At 48.1% G+C, this 19,512-nt stretch overlaps 1 protein-coding gene across 1 annotated transcript; it reads right to left on the minus strand.

Annotated features, from left to right (window-relative positions):
- Window positions 1-4,974: 4,974 nt before the first annotated feature.
- Window positions 4,975-18,859, minus strand: TK1 (thymidine kinase 1). The gene is made up of 7 exons (XM_066586285.1): window positions 18,709-18,859; window positions 15,812-15,843; window positions 15,591-15,704; window positions 13,151-13,244; window positions 12,981-13,070; window positions 11,367-11,486; window positions 4,975-5,852 (listed from the first exon to the last, which is right to left on the minus strand). Exons 1-7 carry the CDS (start codon window positions 18,772-18,774, stop codon window positions 5,673-5,675), a joined length of 696 nt encoding a protein of 231 aa, XP_066442382.1. The 5' UTR covers window positions 18,775-18,859; the 3' UTR covers window positions 4,975-5,672.
- Window positions 18,860-19,512: the final 653 nt, after the last annotated feature.

A 19,512-nucleotide genomic window follows, 5' to 3' on the forward strand; every position in this document is an offset into this window, starting at 1 on the left:
AGCAAGCTTTTGAGCGATAATTGTGTAAATGTGCCCATCTTTCACTTTTCTGCCGATTGACGATTTTCGGTTTAGCTGATAAAAAAAACCCGCACACTGTGTTCTGCCTGGGAAGCGCTAATTACATTGCCTCAGCTGTCAGCCCCTTGGCAGAACAAGGGGAATGTATTCAGAGAACAGAGCACCTGCCAGAATGTATTCAGAGAACAGAGCACCTGCCAGAATGTATTCAGAGAACAGAGCACCTGCCATTCTCTGCAGACAGATCCCAGCAGCTCACGCTACTCATTGGTACCAATAGGCATTAGTAGATTATGCAAAATGATCACTCAAAAGCAATCTTGTGAGTGATCTTTGGGCATAAAAGGACCTTTACACCAAGAGCACAAGGGCCCAAATCCACCAGTGGGCAGGGGAGCCTAATGATACTATGGTAGGTGAGGGCACTTACTGCAGCTCATTTTGTAACCCACTCCCTCCAAAGCTGCCGTTTATAACCAAATAAAAGTTAAAAGAAATCTCCATAACTAAGCCGCCTCCATCCAGGCAGCAGCGTGGGCACTAGAAGTAGAAGGCGGGTCAATGGACATGGTTGATCACATTTCAAAAAGTTATTTTCCTGAAGTTGGAGGGACAGGTGTAGGAATAAAACCGAAGGCTTTGGATCATTCTGCATTACCTTGAAGAGTCCTATTACACTTTATAATGTTGTGTAAGTACAAAAAAGTTTAATTATTGGGCTGGATGTAACTATGTACAATATTTACCTCGCTAATGGAAGCAGACAGCCGAGCCAGGGCCGCAGAGACTTTCCACGGCCGCAGGAGCTGCAGATTTTATACAGATTTCCATACATATGCACTAATAACTACATTACTGTGGATTCCATACAGCAAGTCCGAAACCTGTCTCCATGTTTTATATTAAAAAAAAAGCATCCCTCCCCTCCTGCTTCAGGATCGAGCTACCCCCCCCCCCCCCCCCCCCCCCCCCCCCCCCCCGCTGTGCAATACACCATGCATGAGTGGCCAAGAGATTTAAAAATGCCCCCCTGGTCTCAGACAAGGGACCAGTGTGGAGAGTTCTATAGCCTGCTGGCCAGCTACATGGTCGCTTGGATATACAGGTTTCCAAGACTGCAGAGTCTACCTAACGCACACCGCTCTGATGGCCAGCGCCGACTACATGAGACACACTGGCAAATGTAGTGCATGGAAAGTCTAACACACTACCAATGCACCAAAGACGACTTAAACCAGGCCCAAGAAGCGGCAGATCTGAGCGTGCCACAGTTGGGAAGGCAGGTAATAACTCTGCCCCCTAGTCCTTGGACACAATTGTTCCCCAGAACCCGAGGGCTGTTTTAACAACTCGTTGGGGCACATTTAGGCCTCCGGCACACGGGCGGATTTGCATTGTGAAATCCAGAGCAGCAAATCCAGCCCATAGCATGCCATGAGAAAATGCCCCCGAGCAGAAATAGATTGCGAAGGTTTCTGCCCTGTAACCCGGGGCTCCTAGGGCTGTGTGGGTTACAGTGGAGAAAGAAAAAGTGATTGTCTCCCAGGGGACTTCTGGAAAATTAATGGGGCAGAGATGTTTAAAGAAAAAAAAAAAGTTGCAAAAGTTAGGAATTATCAAATACAAATATAAAAACACACCGCCAACCGTCACCCAAGAGCATAAATTATAGATCAATGTCCAACACAAAGAGAACAGACCCATTCCTGTACTTACATTTCATAGTTTTATTTTTAAAATGATTTGTAAAATAAAGACTTTACTTTTTGTACAAAATTACCCAAGAAAAGGATTAAGAAAAATAAATAGGAAGGAAGAAGAAAAAAAAAGCGCCATAAAACCACCGCATGGGTAAAGTCGCTACAAAGGTGCCTGGTCCTTTTGGACCAAAACACTTGTCTTTAAGGGGTTAATCAGCTAACAAGAAAGCCTTATTGCCCTGCCCCACGGTCGCCATCTTACATACCATTTCTCGCTCTATAAGACGCACCCCCGTTTCAGAGGAGGAAAGCAGGGAAACATATTTTGAACTCCCCCAGGGACCGTACGGGGGATAGTACTGGCAAAGGAGCAGCAGAGCTCTGAAACACCAGAGCGCTGTAGCAACGTGCCGAGGAAGGGAAGAAGAGGATTGGTGGAGGCGGGGGAGCAGCAGCAGTTCCCACTAGCGCCCACCACCAATTAGCGGTACGTAAGGGGCAGCAATGCAAAGGTGAGAGAACCAGGGGATGAGCGCGAGTTTGTTTGCGTAACCACGATTTATTTCACACGTTAATCACGATCGCGCCAATAAGCTTGAATTTCGGCATGTTCGTTTTAGAAGACACACTGCCTACCACTTTGGAGGAAGAAAACTGCGTCTTATAGAGCCCAAAATATGGTAATTCTGGGTTGATTTAGGCCAAGAACCCTTAGACGCCCCTCACACAGGCATTTGCAGAAACAACGATTCTCATGTTATGCCAGCGGTTTCAGCACAGCTGAACACACAGCCGAGGCTGCTGCTGCAAAAAATAAATAAAAATGATCCTCACCTACCCGGTGAAGCAGCTGTCCCCGGCGCTGCTATCGGGACCTTGTGAAGCTGGCAGATTGGCTGGGTGACCGCCGGCTGAGCCAATCGGAGCCAGCGCTGGATGTGTCCAATCACAGCCAATGAATGAATGGCTGTAATTGGACGCATCCAGCACTAGCTCTGATTGCTCTAATTGGCTGAGTCAATCTCTTGCTGAAGGTAGGGATTTTGAATCCTGTTATTACAAAAAGTTCCCCTGCCGGCTGACAAGGCCCGAGACCGCCGTCGGGGACAGCGGCATCACCTGTAAGGTATCGATTTATTGATTTTTCTGACTCAGGCAGTGTAGCTGCCAAAAGCGCAGTACCGAGTTGTGCGGCGTTTTCGGCAGTGCCGAAACAGGTGCCCATTCATTTTAATGGGCAACGTAGGGCTGAAAACGGTCAAAGATAGAACATGCATCGCAGTTGAAGACGCTGCATTTTCAGGCTTGTGTGAGTGTTGTACAGCGTTTAGCGCAGCGCTAAATGCTGTACAAAACCGCATGTGAGGGAGGCCAGCTTCAAATGGGTGAGAAACACAAATATGAACCCCATGCTTTTGAATGGGGCAATGCCCATGAGTGAGGTTTGCCTGCATGGCATGCGGGAAACAAATCGCAGCATGTCCTATCTGTGTCTGCTCTCGCATCGCAGCCACACTGAAAGCATTGGGAGACCTCCACCGCAGCGGAGGTTCACCGAATCTTTGAAGTGATGGGAAGCTGTTTTCACATGAAAATACCTCGCCTCCACGGGGCTTTCACATGGTGGGGAGTGGAATACAGGGGTGGGATTCACTGCCTCATACTGCACTCGCCTGTTAGCCTTAGAGGAATAAATCAATAAGCAGAGTATTGTATATATACTGTATGCATGATAGGACTAGCTGTATACTAAGTATATTCTATACACAGCAGGTGATAGAAAATGAGCACCTGGGCCTTTAAGTGATACTCCATCAGTGATTGATTATTATACAGGGTGGAGCGCGGTAATTTGCTAATTTGGGAGTGAAATAAAAAAATAATGAACTTGTAAAAACTTTATTTTATATTTTATTTACATTGAACAGTAGTGGAATTTACAAATTATTTGGTTTTAAATATTGTATCTGGCAAATGTTGACCTTCGCTCTCCACACACTGCTGCATACGTTTTCTGAAGTTCTCATGCACTCTTTCAAGCATGTCGACTGGTATTCTGGCAATCTCAGCGTCAATATTGTTCCTTAGGTCTTCCAGGGTGTTGCTTTTTTGAGTTGCAGGTTGTGGCAGCGCTGTTGGTCGAAGAGAGGGGAGAGTGGGCGTTGCTTATAGTGGCTGACGGGAAGTTTGTCTGCAGCTGCTTTTCAGTTGGCATCATGCAGTGGACACGTGAGGAGCGTTCATTTTGTGTTGAAGCGTATTTTTCAAATAACCACTCGATCATTGCAATGCAACGTATGCAGCAGTGTGTGGATAGCAAAGGTCAACATTTGCCAGATACACTATTTAACCCCTTGAGTGGCACGCCCAGAAATTTTCCGGGACGAGCTCCACTGCTCATAGCGACATAGTCCATGTATCACTATGGGAGCTGCAGAGCACAATGCCACAAGCTGTGACAGTGTGCTCTGCCTGCACAGACCCACAGAGAACAAAGCAAGGGCTTTGAAAAACCAGCAGAAGATATTGCCGACATGTCGGCAATCTCCTGCTTTGTTTACAGGTTGCCATAGAGACCATCGGCTTGTCAGAAGCAAGCCGATGGTCTCTGTGGCAGGGAGAGCTGGTTGTTAGCTGTCAGAGGACAGCTAGGTACTAGCTCTTACAGCAGAGATCAGAGGTTTTCGCTATGTGACTGCAGCATGTAAAGGGCTGTCACTGCAGCATGTAAAGGGCTGTCACTATCGGACCCCTGGAATGTGATCAGGGGTCCTGATGGGTCCCTGTGGAAGTCCCCTAAAGGGACAAAAAAAAAAATGAAAAAAAATAAATAAATAAAACACTTGTCTCCCTTTACTTTGTAAAAAATCAAAAATACAATCACACATGTGGTATCCGTGTGCGTCGTAATGACCCAGAGAAGGAAGTTAATACATTATTTAACCCCTTAATGACATGGTCCCTTTTTTTCTTTTTTCCCCATTTCTTTTTTTCCTCCCCCCTGTTTAAAAAAAATCACAACTTGTCCCGCAAAAAACAAGCCCTTATATGGCCATGTCAATGGAAAAATGAAAAAGTTATGGCTCTTGAGACGCAACTGCAAAATTAGTTGAAATTCAATGATTAGACCATTTTAAAAAACCTGCCCTGGTGGGCACGACAGGGTGGTAGGAAACCCGCCACTCAAGGGGTTAAAACCAAATAATTTGTAAATTCCACTACTGTTCAATGTAAATAAAATATAAAATAAAGTTTTTACAAGTTCATTATTTTTTATTTCACTCCCAAATTAGCAAATTACCGCGCTCCACCCTGTAGTAGTTGCTGCTCAGAGGTTCTGCCCCTTTTACACTGGGCGAGAATCTCCGGATTCTTGCTTGCCCGAGTGAATGAGCAGGTGACATTCTTGTTGAGAATGGCGCAGTTCTCATTCACTAAACGTTCAGGGTTTCCCACTCCGGTGTGTCGATGAGATTTCAGCGTTCTGTACATCAGCACACAGGATATTTTACATGAAAGTCTACAATAAAAAAATACATAGTGTATACGTAAAAAGCAAACGAGCGAATCAAGCAATGCACCCTGCCTGCACCGATCCCAGCGGTTAGGAAGAAACTAATGAATTCATCTAAATAGGGGTATTCCTGTTTGTCAATCACAGCTGAGGGGGATACCCAACTGTGTGGCCCAGCCACTGGGGGGCAAGATTACGGAAACAGCTGGCTGGCTTACATGGTTTCCTTAACCACCATAAAAGTGAATGGGCGTTACAGAAACCGCATAGAACAGCGAGCTTAGCTTCTTTCGTAATCCGAGGCACCAGTGACTATAGCATACAGACAAGTATTTTCAGCCATGATCGCCTGAGAGGAGGCCAGTATAACCCTTTAATCCTCTGGCGCCACCTTGTGACCAGATCCTCCATTGTGCACAACAAAGTGCGTATATATATTAAGAGCGCTGCAGCTGCGAAAGAGGTTTACGGAGTGCCAAGGGTTTACTGCCGATTAGTAAAGATGCTTTATCCTTAAGTGGAAGATGCAGATTCTCCTTCCCTTCCGCTTGCTGGTTTCTGAAGTAGCAGAGTCGGCACACAGATTGGTATTTGTCAGCTCCTCCGATTACCTCCACCTGCAGGAATGAAAGGGTAGTACAACATGAGAAGTTAGGGAGCAGCCGGCTCATTGCTGTCATTTGTATGGATCTGGACTGCAGACCCCGTTCACACGTGGCAGATACAATGCCGCACAATCTAGGCCTCGAGACAAGCTGCATATTTTGAAGAACCTTAGCTTCAAACCAAATTGTGAGAGGTTCTAAGACAAGTGACCGCCAATACGCTTACTTACAGCGGTCGCCGATGGGCATTTAAACCTGCATACACTCCTGTGAGGAGTTAAACCTGCAGCTTCCTAAAAAGTTGTCCCACGCCGGGCTTTTACTGTAATCGCCAGGAGTGAAGAAACCTGCAGTCAGCCATTTAACCCCTTACGGGAGTGAAGAAACCTGCAGTCAGCCATTTAACCCCTTACGGGTTGCCTTCACATTTTTTCATATTTCTCCCCAACTTAATGTATTGGAAAACATTTTTAAAACTTTAAGAGGTACCACAAAGCCCTTAAAGCCACAGGAGGCATGTTTACATCTTGTCTGCAGGGAACTTAGCGTAACAGGATGTAAACTTATGTCCTGTAGATGGCACGGGCTCAGAAGCTGAACCTGCGCCATCCCACAGCGGGGGTTGGCTGTGAATGATAGCTGGCCTCCCGCCGCAACAGTGGGGATTGATAAGAACACTGATCCCCATTGTTAACCCCCCTACATGCCACGATCTACGTAGCTCACGGCATGTAAAAAAGTGCACAGAGTGCGTTAGATTCCTGGTGACATCACTTGAGCAAATATCCAAGATGGCGCCATTGGATGTATATGCTGTCTCCCCGCCTAGCGCAACAGCATGGGATCCAGACATGAACCACCAGCATGAGACCCTAGGACACAGCGGCAGGGAGTAAAAAAAAACAAGTCCTCTCACAATCACCATGTTACACACTCCAGAGCCCAGTCCCCCTGCTGGGCATCCACCCCACAGTCCCCCTGCTGGGCATCCACCCCACAGTCCCCCTGCTGGGCATCCACCCCACAGTCCCCCTGCTGGGCATCCACCCCACAGTCCCCCTGCTGGGCATCCACCCCACAGTCCCCCTGCTGGGGCCTCATAGTCCCCCTGCTGGGGCATCCACCCCACTAAATGATAGTAGGTCTGGAAGGCACATATTAACCCCTTAAGGACATGGCCTATTTTGGCGTTGAGGACCAAGCGATTTTTTGGTATTTTTCCATCTCCATTTTTCAAAAGCCATAACTTTTTTATTTTTCCGTGGACGCGGCCGTATAAGGGCTTGTTTTTTGCGTGGCGAGCTGTAGTTTTTATCGGTGCCACTTTTGGGTACATAGACAATATCGTAAAATTTTTTTATTTTTTTTTTTAATGATAACAGGGAGAGAAAACGCATCAATTCTGCCATAGATTTCTTTTTCTTTTTTTACAGCGTTAATCATGCAGCATAAATGACACTAAATTTTTTCTGCGGGTCGGTACGGTAACAACGATACCAAAATTGTTATATTTTTTTTTAGGTTTTTACACTTTTTTGCAATAAAACCCCCTTTTTTTGGAAATCTTTTTTTTTTCTCTATAGCTGCATTCAAAGTCATGTAACTTTTTTATTTTTCTTTGTACGGAGCTCTTTAAGGGCTTATTTTTTGCGAGACGAGCGGTAGTTTTTATTGGTACCATTTTGGGAAATGTACGGCTTTTTTGATCACTTTTATTGCATTTTTTGTGAGGCAAAATGCTAAAAATTAGCATTTTGCCTCTGTTTTTTAAACGCTTTTTGTCGTACAAAATAAAAAGCGTGTTCAACTTTTTGTACACGTCGTTACGGACGCGTCAATATCCAATATGTGGGGTTTTAGTTTTTTCCCCCCTTTTTTTATGCTAATATTAAAAAAAAGCATAAAAAAGGGGTTTTTTACATTTTTCTTTTTTTTACACTTTTCTTTTCTTTATACTATTTGAGTCCCTCTGAGGGACTTACATCACTGTGCCTATGATCGCTGTCATAAGGCATGGCAAAGCTACTGCTCTGCCATGCCTTATCGCTTGTACAGCGATTATAGGCACAGGCAATACAGGACGCCAGTGTCTGGCGTCCTGTTGCCATGGTGACAGGCCGGGCTCTCGCGATAACATCGCGAGTTCCGGCCGGAGACACACAGGGATCGCGATCCCTCTGTGAACTCTTTCCCTGCCGCGATCTACTTAGATTGCGGCAGGGAAGGGGTTAACAGCGGCGGGCGCATCTCCGATGTCCCCCCCCCCGCTGTTGGAGCGGGACGCCGGCTGTGACTGACAGCCGGCTCCCGCTGCGGGATAGCGCTGGATCTTATGTGATCCCGTGCTATCTCCAGGACGTACCAGGTACGTCATGTTGCGGGAAGTATCCCGCTACCATGACGTACCAGGTACGTCCAGGAGCGGGAAGGGGTTAAGGCTCGGCCCACCAAAGGAGAGCTGGATTCATTTTTTCAGCGTTTTGAAGCTTCACAAAAACATACCCAAGAACATCCAGAAGGAAGTTCAGCAATTGGGGCACAGATTGCATATGGTCGGGGGGTCCCAGGAAGAGACTTACTATACTGGAGGCCAAACCATACAGGCAAAATCCAACTAAACTGCCAACATTATGTCCCACATTACGACCTGGGGATGGACATCAGAGAAACAATCTCCGCATACGAGACCCCTCCAGTTCGAAATGTGGGCTCAAACATTTTTTGGCTCTCTAATTCAGTGCGCAAACCCATCAAGATTGACTACATACACAGGGCTCTGGGTCCCATATCACCCGACCCGAAACACCGGATACCATATGCATTCACTTCTATAAAAGGCAAGGAAACAATGTTCAAATTGTCTCACGAAACCAACAACCTGCTTTACTGCGGTTCTCCAATCATTGTGCTAGAATGGCCAGGGGCACCCCCCAATTACACAGGACCCCAAGGCCACTAATGATGCTTTGAAAGAAACATTTCCCATCAATGGGGATTCCCCTTTTAACTTACAGCTGAAAAAAGATGGCAAGTCAGCTATATTTCGCTCCCTGGGTTACCTGCCTAAATTTTGGGGTACCTTTGAACTGCCAATGATTGCACTGACTGGCCAGCCTTCCCATCACACCCCTTACAGAGCAACAGTTAGTCGTACGCCCAACACATCAGAAGTCTTCGAGACCAGCCAGCCTGAATGTGGCACCATGTCAGCACCCATCGTTCCATCAATACTGATGGCCTTTTACCAGTTTCGCTTATCCAGAAATTTAGGGGGGGTTTCTATACAACCGTGTGTTCCATCCCTCGCAGGTCATCATTGGTGCATTCCTGTCCTTCCACAGCGGTCATGCACTGCTGGTAATCCTGAGTAGCCTCCCTCCTGAGTGAGGATTGCCCCTTTATAAAGAGACTTGCTTTCAAACATCCAACGTCCCCAAATTTGAGCGTTTGAAATAAAAGAGTGAGTGGGTCTGCCAAAATGTTCCCTATACCACAAAGCATCTATATGGAAGTGCAGATTGGATATTTTTCAGTCATTCTACCAAGTTTTGGGTTGAATTAGAACAAGGCTCTGCTCCCCATCAGGCCCACGTTGTCTTTTGCGTTTAGCCAACAAGGTCTTGAAATCTCGCCTTTCTAAGAACAACTTCGCAACACACTTGGGACTGATTTTGAGGCCTGGCCCCCTCAGCCCCCTTGTAAGGAACCCTAGTTTCTAGACCTTGGTTGAAGGATCTTCTCTGCTGGATAGGTGAAGGTCCATTTACACACGATCACTCAAAATGCGTTCAAACTGTCTTTTGAGCGATAATTGTTGCCCGCAAATGCTACCATCGTTAGCTTCTCGGCCGAATGATGATTTTTAGTGCAGCAAAACACACAACATAATTCGGCCGGCCAGCTGATAGCAGGGACTGCATGCTGTGATGCTCCATTGGAGCGCCAACATTGTTTTCAGCTGCTCTCCCATGGTAGAACAATGGAGCTGTATGCAGATAACCGACCACCTGCTGTTCTCCGCATACAGCGAAGGGGACCTCTTAAATGCAAATAAAACTAAACGATCATCTTTGCATGTAAATGGGCTGTAGAAAATTCCTTGCCACGTTCAGGAGATACGATATCTAGCTCCGAGCTGTTGGATTCCATTTCTGCCCTCCGAGACTAAACACTTAATGGTCCTGTTGTATCTCCATAACCATTTTACCTTGCCAAGCCATACGATTTAAGTTGAATCACCACTGGGACTCCCCCGCTATCGCGCATGCCAGAAGCATTTCCACCTTTCTCCCTATCCTACTCCCCCCCCCCCCCCACCTTCTCTTTGTTTGTGTCCTGTGCCACCCATTTGTGGTAGGGGACCCTTTCTCTGGTTTTGTACAATGAAAACGTGAAGGCTACTCACAATGTGATCTACTGATGCAAAGTATTGGACTGTGATGTAAAGCCGACTTTCACATTTATTTGTTCCTTACTGAATAAATAGCTTTTCAATAAAATACTTTAATGGTTCATGAAGAAAAACTTTCCCGTATTTGTATAACCATAAATCCCACATATTTGGTATCACAATATCCGCAACGACCCGTACAGTACATGGAGCACACAACTTATCCTGCACGACAAAAAAAATAAATAAAAAAGGCTTAAAAAAAAAGCCCCATCTACTCCAAAGTGGTACCAATAAAAACTACAGCTCGTCACGCAAAAAGCAGGCTGTCAGAATTCCCATCCATGAAAAAATAAAAAGGTTATGGAACTTTGAATGCAATGATGCAAAAGAATTTTTTTTTTTTTTTTTGCATCATTGTAATTGTATCAACAGAAGAAAAAAAAAAAAAAAACTGTCATTTATGCTGCATGATTAATGCTGGAAAAAAAAAATGTTTGCATGGGAATGCTACCATCATTTGCTTTTCTGCCAAACGATTTTTAGTTCAGCATAAAAACCATTGTTTAGCAGGCCAGCTGAAAGCAGAGACCGCACTCTGATTCTCCATGGAAGCGCTGATAACATTGTATTCAGCTGCAGTTCTGTGGCAGAACAAATGTATGCAGATAACAGACCACCTGCTGTTATCTGCATACAGCAAAGGGAGCCTCATTTACATGTAAATGAAGCTAATAAGCTATTAATGGGCATTAGTACTTTATGCAAAAGGATTGCTCAAATTGTCATTCAAGCTATCTTTTGATCGAATTTTGAGCAATCATCTGTGTGTGTAAATGGGGCTTAAGAGGTTAAAGGGCAGGTTTAATTTTCCTCCCTTCACTACTTCAATGTAACTAATGAAAAAAAAAAAAAAAAAACACACATAAAACAAACTTTATATGGTCTGATGTTAGTTCTGTCACTTCCCTCTACTTGATAACCTACAGACCATAGAAGGGGTGCTTTATACAGTCAGTCACAATAGTAACACACAAGTCTGTGGATGTAAGCATTATAAACTAATCGTCACATCTGATAGCTACTGTACATGTAGATCTGGCACGTGACCAGTAGTAGTCAAGCAGCATCATTACCTCTTGTTCAGTCCCCAACCGTTTGGTGTACGATGCCTCCCGGAAGCACTCCATGCACACAGCGTTCAGCTTCACTACACTCTCCGCTAAAGGCACCAAGTTCAGAATGTCACCAAACGCCTGAAAAGACAGCAAGCCATTTACTGAACATCTAGGAGTTCTCCAACTACACTCTGTGCAACATAACCCAGCAGATCCGCTACTGGTGAAGCCTCAGGCCTCATGTCCACGGGCAAATTAAGATTTTAAATCCGCAGCGTTTTTCCTGCACGCGGATCCGCGCCCCATAGGGATGCATTAGACACCCGCAGGTAGTTAAATACCTGCGGATGTCATTTCCCCCTGCAGGCGTGGGTCCCGCATGCAGGAAAAAATCCGGACATGCTCCATTTAGGTGCGGATCTCCCGCGGGGACGGTTCCCGCAGGCTTCTATTGAAGCCGTCCGGATCCGCAGGAGACCCGCGCCTAAATTAAACTCACCTGCTCCGTGCGATGCAGGTCTTCCTTCGTGGCAGGAAACTTCCTTCTACGGCCCGGCGGATGTGCCTGGCACGCAGCTGGCATGCCGAGCACATCCGCCGGGCCGAAGAAGGAAGATCCGGCCGCGAAGACCTGCACAGCCCGCAGCAGGTGAGTATTCTTATTTTCAGCCCTCATGTCCGCGGGGCAGGAGGGACCCGCTGCAGATTCTCCATGAAGAATCCGTAGCGGGCCTGATTTTCCCCGTGGAAATGAGGCCTTACCTGCAGATCTGGGAGAACATCTAATCCTTAGAAGACTATAATATGCATCTGCTGCCACACTCCCTCTGTCCAGATCCCACCTACCAGGAGATCAGGGGTCTCTAGACCTTTGTCCTACAACATACTGGAAGTCGACACAACCCTTATAGAATGCAATGGAGCAAACCCCTCACCATTTCCTCTGCTCACGTGCAGCTGGTGCCGGCCACCTCTACTTATCAGAGGACCCTCTTCCAGTAGGTGGCATCACACCTGCACCTCTATCGCCCAAGATGAATGAAAGCCTTTTTTGGTTTCCAAATTTTGCATCACTGCGTTCAGTTTTACAGTACACAGGATTTATTAACTTTTCTAGTTTTTTGGAGAGTTTGGGGAAGCAGAAAAAGGAAGAGGAGTGGGTCCATCAATGAGGCTTTCAGGTGCTGTGAGAACCTAGTGGCATTGGGGAGCCCCCACCTTCTGTCACACCACTTAGATGCTACACTTTCTATTGACAGTGGCATCCCAGGGGTTGTACAAACAGGTTCAGAGTCCTCAGATTCCAGGCATGCAGCAAACACTGATCTTACCAGCCCAATGTTGGACACTTGTAACGCTTAAGGCCCATTTAGACAACGATTATCGCTCAGAAGATGTCGAGTGACTTTTGAGCGACCGTTGTGTCATTTACAGCGCAAAATGTTTGCTCCATGCAGGGTATGGAGAACGAGCGGGACCGCTGTGCTCTTCATGCCCCACCCGTCATCAGGGAGTGGGATACAGCTGAAACAATAGTATCAGCTGTACCTAACTGTGAATCCCTGATCAGGCTCATCGTCAGCACGCTGAAAGACAACGAAAGACAGAGGTCGCAGCTCACACTTTACGCACCTTCCTCTGGAACGTACCATCCAGCGCAGCCACAATTATGGTTTTCCCTCTGTTGGCCATGTCTTCACAGAACTCGACAACATCTGGGAACTGCAAGTGTAAGAATAGTAAAGCTCTTCCTCTCCTTCATACCGACACATCTCAAGTTACCAGAAGTCACAGTTACTTACAAACTGTCCCTCGTCGATTCCTATCACCGAGTAGCTGAGCGCCTCCATAGACACATCCGAGAGGTTACACGCAGAAACTGCAGACATGGTGTGCCTGGGGGGAAAAAAACAAACATCTTTTTACATCATTCATACTCCAGAGCTGCTGAAGATAGATTGAGATCAATGGGAACTGTATACATCCATATGCAGTGAGCTCCCCCTTGTGGTGGCTGCAGGCAGATAGAGTTAAAGGATACAATTTTATGAAGGTGATGATTTAGAGCTGGGCCAGAAAACAGCAGTGGACTGGACTACTGATGGATATATATATAAAAATGTCAATGACTAGGTAGTGGAGTCCAGCAGAGGCACCTGCTAATAGGTATATTGTTGAGGGGTCCTCTTTAATAAAAATAGGCACTGTGACCGAGCATTCCCTTTAACACCTTACCAACAAGTGTTAGTACAAGTCGGGTGCCATTGGAGCAGGCTGTCCGGTGACAACCAACACTAAGCTGAAACATCATGGATCGGAGATGGAAACGTACCTGACCATATGACGTTTGGATATATGGGTCTAGTCTCTCCTAATGGCTTTTCTTTTTGGCAACTGAGTTGAAATATCAGAACTCTGTATGCCAATGAGGAACAGAGATGAAGAAAAGTAAAAACACTGGGCTGTATGTGAGGAGATAGTTGCGTATTCAATTCTGGACTATTAGTCACAAGCCACCGTATCCATCTGTAGATGTGTGAGGTATGAATGGTTCAGGATTGAACTGATCAGACAGAAAGCACAGCAGTAGATGGGGAAATGACAAGCCCACCATTACTAAACCATCTTCTTTAGGGAGTGGATGGACTGAATGGCCTTTGGTCTTAGCCCGATAATCTAATATATAACAGGATATGATACGAGAAATAAAGTCATTCATCATATGACGATACTATTAGATTGATTGCACGGGCCTATTCCGAATGGAGATGCGAGAGGCGGTCGTCATAAACCCCAGTATGAAGTAAAATAGTGTTGGTCTGCTGGAGATTCAGGAACTCATGAGATATCAAAGAACCCCGATAATAACTGGGCAACCATTTATCTTGTAGTGGCTGAGTGACGAACGCTCAAGTTGTCTTGTAGAGACTTTGTAAATAGATACAAATCGTCTGATAAGACAAACCAGTGTCAGATAATTATGTGGAACGCCCTATTTTAATTAGTGTGTGACTGCGGTCCCATTGTTGTGACTACGCCTTTATTTTACCAAATATAATAAAAGTTACATTTTATCATTTTTTGGTCCTGTCGGTGATTATTTCTAGATTTTTTTAAGTTTAAAAACCCTCTTTTACCCAGTCTCTCACACAAAAACAAAAAAAAACACTGACCAAAACCTCCTTTGCCCGTGTGCCTACAGCTCTATCCTGCTGTGTACAAGAGTGACGCTGCAGACCTTTGTCTCACTGGTTACAGGCTACTAGACACCGAAGTCACGTCCACTACTTAAAAATCCCTATCGATTGGCAAGGAGATGAGCCAGAAAGACCAGCAAGGGAGCCAATCGTGGCAACATATAGGCCTGCAGAGGTGCTTCCCTGTTTCCGATGATCTTCACAATAAGTTGTGTACAGGGGGTTATTCCTGATTTCTAGCCATTTCTTGAATGTTTTTTTTTATATTTTCGCACTTCTTCCTTCTGCAGTCTAGCCCGAATCCTCAGTTTTCCCTGAGCCGGGGGTGGAGGCTACCTGCTGTCTCCTGTAAAGTACACACAGAAAAGGAGATTTTGCAACCATCGCTCTCCTATACTGTGAAGCAGCAGCGTCCTAGAGAAGTATGAAGCAGTGTAGATGTGATTGACAGCTACTGGAACCACACTTAGGAGGAGCAGGGAGAATGAGTGTGTACCTCGCTTCCTCAGACTTCATGACCAGCATGCAAACCAAGCTGTCAGTGAGCCATCTTTCTCAAAATGGATTTTTAGTAGAGATGAGCGAGCCTACTCGGCCACGCCCCTTTTTTGCCCGAGCGCCGCGATTTTCGAGTACTTCCGTACTCGGGCGAAAAGATTCGTGGGGCGCCGTGGGTGGTTGCAGCGGGGAGTGGGAGGAGAGGGCTCCCCCCTGTTACCCCCTGCTCCGCCACGCCTCCCCCCCGAATCTTTTCACCCGAGTACTGAAGTACTCGAAAATCGCGGTGCTCGATCAAGTAATTACTCGAAACGAGTACGTTCGCTCATCTCTAATTTTTAGCATTTCATGAAGTGAGTGAATCGTTTGGGGTGGGGGGGGGGAGGGGAGACACTGACCCTGATAAGTGGAGAATAAACCTTTTTCTAAGATATGTGTTTAAATTTTAGGTAAATCATAGCAATGAAAAAAAATAAAAAAGTTAGATGCCAACGTTACATGGTTGGTGGCAGCCAAGGTAAACCCCACGCCGTGTATGCGCTCTTACCGGTCGTGCGTGGCTAACTGCTCCTTGCTGTAGCGCGTGTCCTTGGCGTATTTAATAACCATACACTTGTACTGCGCGATCTCAAACCGCCGCACTCTACGCATCAGCTCTGTGCTGCAAGGAGATGGGACAAATACAAGGGTCAGTGAGAGCAGTTCACACCCCACCCCCCTCTCCATCCCCCCCAACTCAATTACCGCAGGAGGGTGAATGAATCTCACCTTTTGCCTGAAAACATTGGTCCAAATATCACCTGCAAGACAATTAGAAGGCTTAATATCATAAACAGGCCTCGTCCCTATAATACACTGCAATACTTTAGTACTGCAGCATATTATACCCGTCAGTCCAACACTGTGGGTATATAATTATGGACATGGTGACCGTCAGTAGGGCCACCTGATGCGGTAAGTACCTGTCACACCCAAAGAAATAGAAGACCCGGACAGGTAAGCAAGGTCCTCAGCCACAGGCAGGGTTGGATTCCGCTGTGGGCTCCTGCATGCAGAATCCAGTCCGCCCGTGGACGAGGCCTCAGTCTAAATACAGATCCATTATGCCCCAAATTCGTCAAAAATACAGCTGTACACAACATATAATTATACAGTGGTGCCTTGGGGTCAAGCTTATTGACTGGTGAGCAGGCTCGCTCCTGAATTTTTGCTTTGATTTAAGAGCAAACACTCGGGTTACGAGCCTGCTTCCACATTGCTTTCAATAGGGCAGCCACTGCTGCTGGCATCTGCATTGAATGCAATGGGCTGCCGGTAACCCCTGCAGTGATTTTCAGGGAAGGGCTTTAAATATATGCCCTTCCCTGAAAATCATCCCTAGCTGTAGTAAATAAAAAAGATATATACTCACCTGTCTGCCGGGGCTCAGGCGCGTCTAGCAGTTTGTTCTCTCAGCACTGCTCTAAAGGTTTTCAGCAGGTGGGGATTTAAAATCCCCGCCTACTGAAAAGGATGCGCCTGATTGGCTGAGCGCTCAGCCAACCACAGGCAGCGCTTAGCTATTCATTGAATAACAGCCGAGTGCTGCCTTGATTAGTCACAGCCCTCAGCCAATAACAAGCGGCCGGGCGCTGCCTCTGATTGGTTGAGCGCTGTAACCAGAGGCAGTGCTTTCCCAGCCTCCAGAAGACAGGAATTGACAGCCAGGGAGGGAGAGAAGAGACGGATGGCTCTTCTAGGGGAGTTAATTTCCCCCCCCCCCTTTTTTTACAGCTAGGGGTGATTTTCAGGGAAGGGCCCTTCCCTGAAAATCACTGCAGGGGTTGCTAGCCCCATTGAAAGCAGTGGCATAGCATCCCCGACCTCTGCCATGGCTGTGGCAGGGGAGCGCGATGAACTCCCTATGCTGTTAATGCCGCCAGTCCCCATCGAAAACAACGGGCGATAGATTCTCCTTAGCTGCAGCGGGCGGTGAAGGCAGCGCAAAGGAGAAGGAAGCCATTTAAATTCATTGGTTCCGTTTTTTATGCGCTTTGACTCTTCCAACGCCAGATGGGCCGCCGCCAGCCGGTGTGAAGCGGCCGCACGAGGTTTGGGGTGAGAGCTTCTTCACGGAACTAATTAAACATAACCCAAGGCGGCGCTGCGTGAGGAGCCGGGGGCTGATGGCCGGCCAATTACCACATATCATCCGCGCGGATACCGTATGTATAACACGTGGTAATCTGGTGCTCATGTGAGCCTGGACGGACAGAGGAAGCGGATGGTGGTGACCGGCGGAAAGCATGGAGAATCGCTGCATGAGGCCGCCTGCACACAAGCGTTCCGGATTCCGCTAGCGGATTTTCACGCGCGTATGGTATCTAAATGTGCTTGCGGATAGGTGCGGATGCGTGAAAAATCACGCACGGATATACGCGGATGTGTTGCGGAAAAAAACGCGCATAAAAACCAGCAGCCGCCCCTTATTGTAAACCCAACCCCTAGAGAACTGCCCATTCCTTGGAAAACAGCTTAAAAACCAACACCCAGACTCCGTTCTGTCCCTCTTGCTTGTGCGAGCACCGTTAAATTAGAACAGGTCGCAGATTTTTTCAAGTGCATGAAAAAACGCGATACAAATCCGTCCATCTGGGGACAACTGCGGATCCTCATAGGAGTATATTGGCTGCGGTCTGGGGCGGATAGGCCGCCTGCACACGGGCGGAAATCCCGCCGCTGAAAGTTTGCATAGGAGTGCATTACAATACGCACTCCTATGCAGACGGCCGCGGTTTGGCCGCGCGAAATCTCGCGTGCCAAACAAACCGCGGCATGTCCTATTTTTGTGCGGGGCACGCACTCACCCGGTTGCCGGCTACGGTCTGCGCCGCAGCCGGTACATGAAAGAGCCGGGGCCGCCAGGCGCGGGTGAGTACGCGCTCGTCCCTGCAGGCTCTCGGGTCGGGTCCCGTGGCGAGAATTCTCGCTGCCGTCCCGATCCGCTCGTCTGCAGGCGGCCATAATGTGCCTAAAATAACGCGCTACAACTTCCGTTGGTGTGCAGGCACCCTGAGGCCGCCTGCAGACGGGCCGGATCCGACGGCAAGAATTCTCGCCGCGGGACCCAACCCGAGAGCCTGCAGGGATGAGCGCGTACTCACCCGCGCCTGGCGGCCCCGGCTCTTTCATGTACCGGCTGCCGGCGCATGCGCACACCGGAGCCGGCGGCTGGGTGAGTGACGTTTCTGTGCGAGGCTCTGCGAGCCCCCCACAGAAATAGGACATGCCACGGTTTGTTTGCCGCGCGACATTTCGCCAAACCGCGGCCGTCTGCATAGGAGTGCTTATTGTAATGCACTCCTATGCAGGCTTTCAGTGGCGGAAATCCCACGGGAAATCCCGCCGCAGGATTTCCGCCCGTGTGCAGGCGGCCGAAGGGGTATAGAATCTGCGCGCGTCATTTAGACGAACTAGTTTTTTTTGTTTTAAGCACAACACACAGGGCAGCGCACGTGGGAAGGTTCTCATAGTCTCCCCCATCGTGGCTCGGGCGGCTTATGGCCCCGTATATCAGCAGCCATATCCGCAGGTGCATCCCGCCCGCCGAGGGGCGCTCACCTCCTATCACCCTGCAGAAGTACTCAACCCCTGGAAAAGCCCAAGGCGCTACCGGCTGCCCTCACCTGGATCTGCCCGCGCATCTTGCTCGGGGAGCCGGGGGAGATCTCGGCCACATTCAGGCAGTTCATCGCTGAGGGACGGAGAGAGAGACGCGGCGAGCGGGAAACCAGAGCCGGACTGACCGCGCGCCAAAACCACCACAGCCGCCCTTTCCCGCCCTACGCTACAAAAGGATGTGAACTCCCACCATCAGCTCCGCAGCCAATCTGAGACGAGTGCCAGCTAAGCCCCTCCCATATACGCTATGGAGTGAACCAGGCCCCGCCCAGAGGAGGGCGGGCTACGGATGATTGACAGCTACCTGACAGCTCGCATAGCCGACCAGTATGTTCTCTAGCATGGAGGGATCGGATGAGATGAAGCTGCTGTCAGACCTGCATCAGGGTGTCTTCACACGGGCGATCACACCTGCGTCAGGGTGCCTTCACGTGGGCGATCACACCTGCGTCAGGGTGCCTTCACGTGGGCGATCACACCTGCGTCAGGGTGCCTTCACACGGGCGATCACACCTGCGTCAGGGTGCCTTCACACGGGCGATCACACCTGCGTCAGGGTGCCTTCACACGGGCGATCACACCTGCGTCAGGGTGCCTTTACACGGGCGATCACACCTGCGTCAGGGTGCCTTCACAGGGGCGATCACACCTGCGTCAGGGTGTCTTCAGACGCCGATCACACCTGCGTCAGGGTGCCTTCACACGGGCGATCACACCTGCGTCAGGGTGCCTTCACACGGGCGATCACACCTGCGTCAGGGTGCCTTCACACGGGCGATCACACCTGCGTCAGGGTGCCTTCACACGGG

The sequence above is a fragment of the Eleutherodactylus coqui genome, chromosome 13, assembly GCF_035609145.1.
Source record: "Eleutherodactylus coqui strain aEleCoq1 chromosome 13, aEleCoq1.hap1, whole genome shotgun sequence".
Lineage (NCBI taxonomy): Eukaryota > Metazoa > Chordata > Amphibia > Anura > Eleutherodactylidae > Eleutherodactylus > Eleutherodactylus coqui.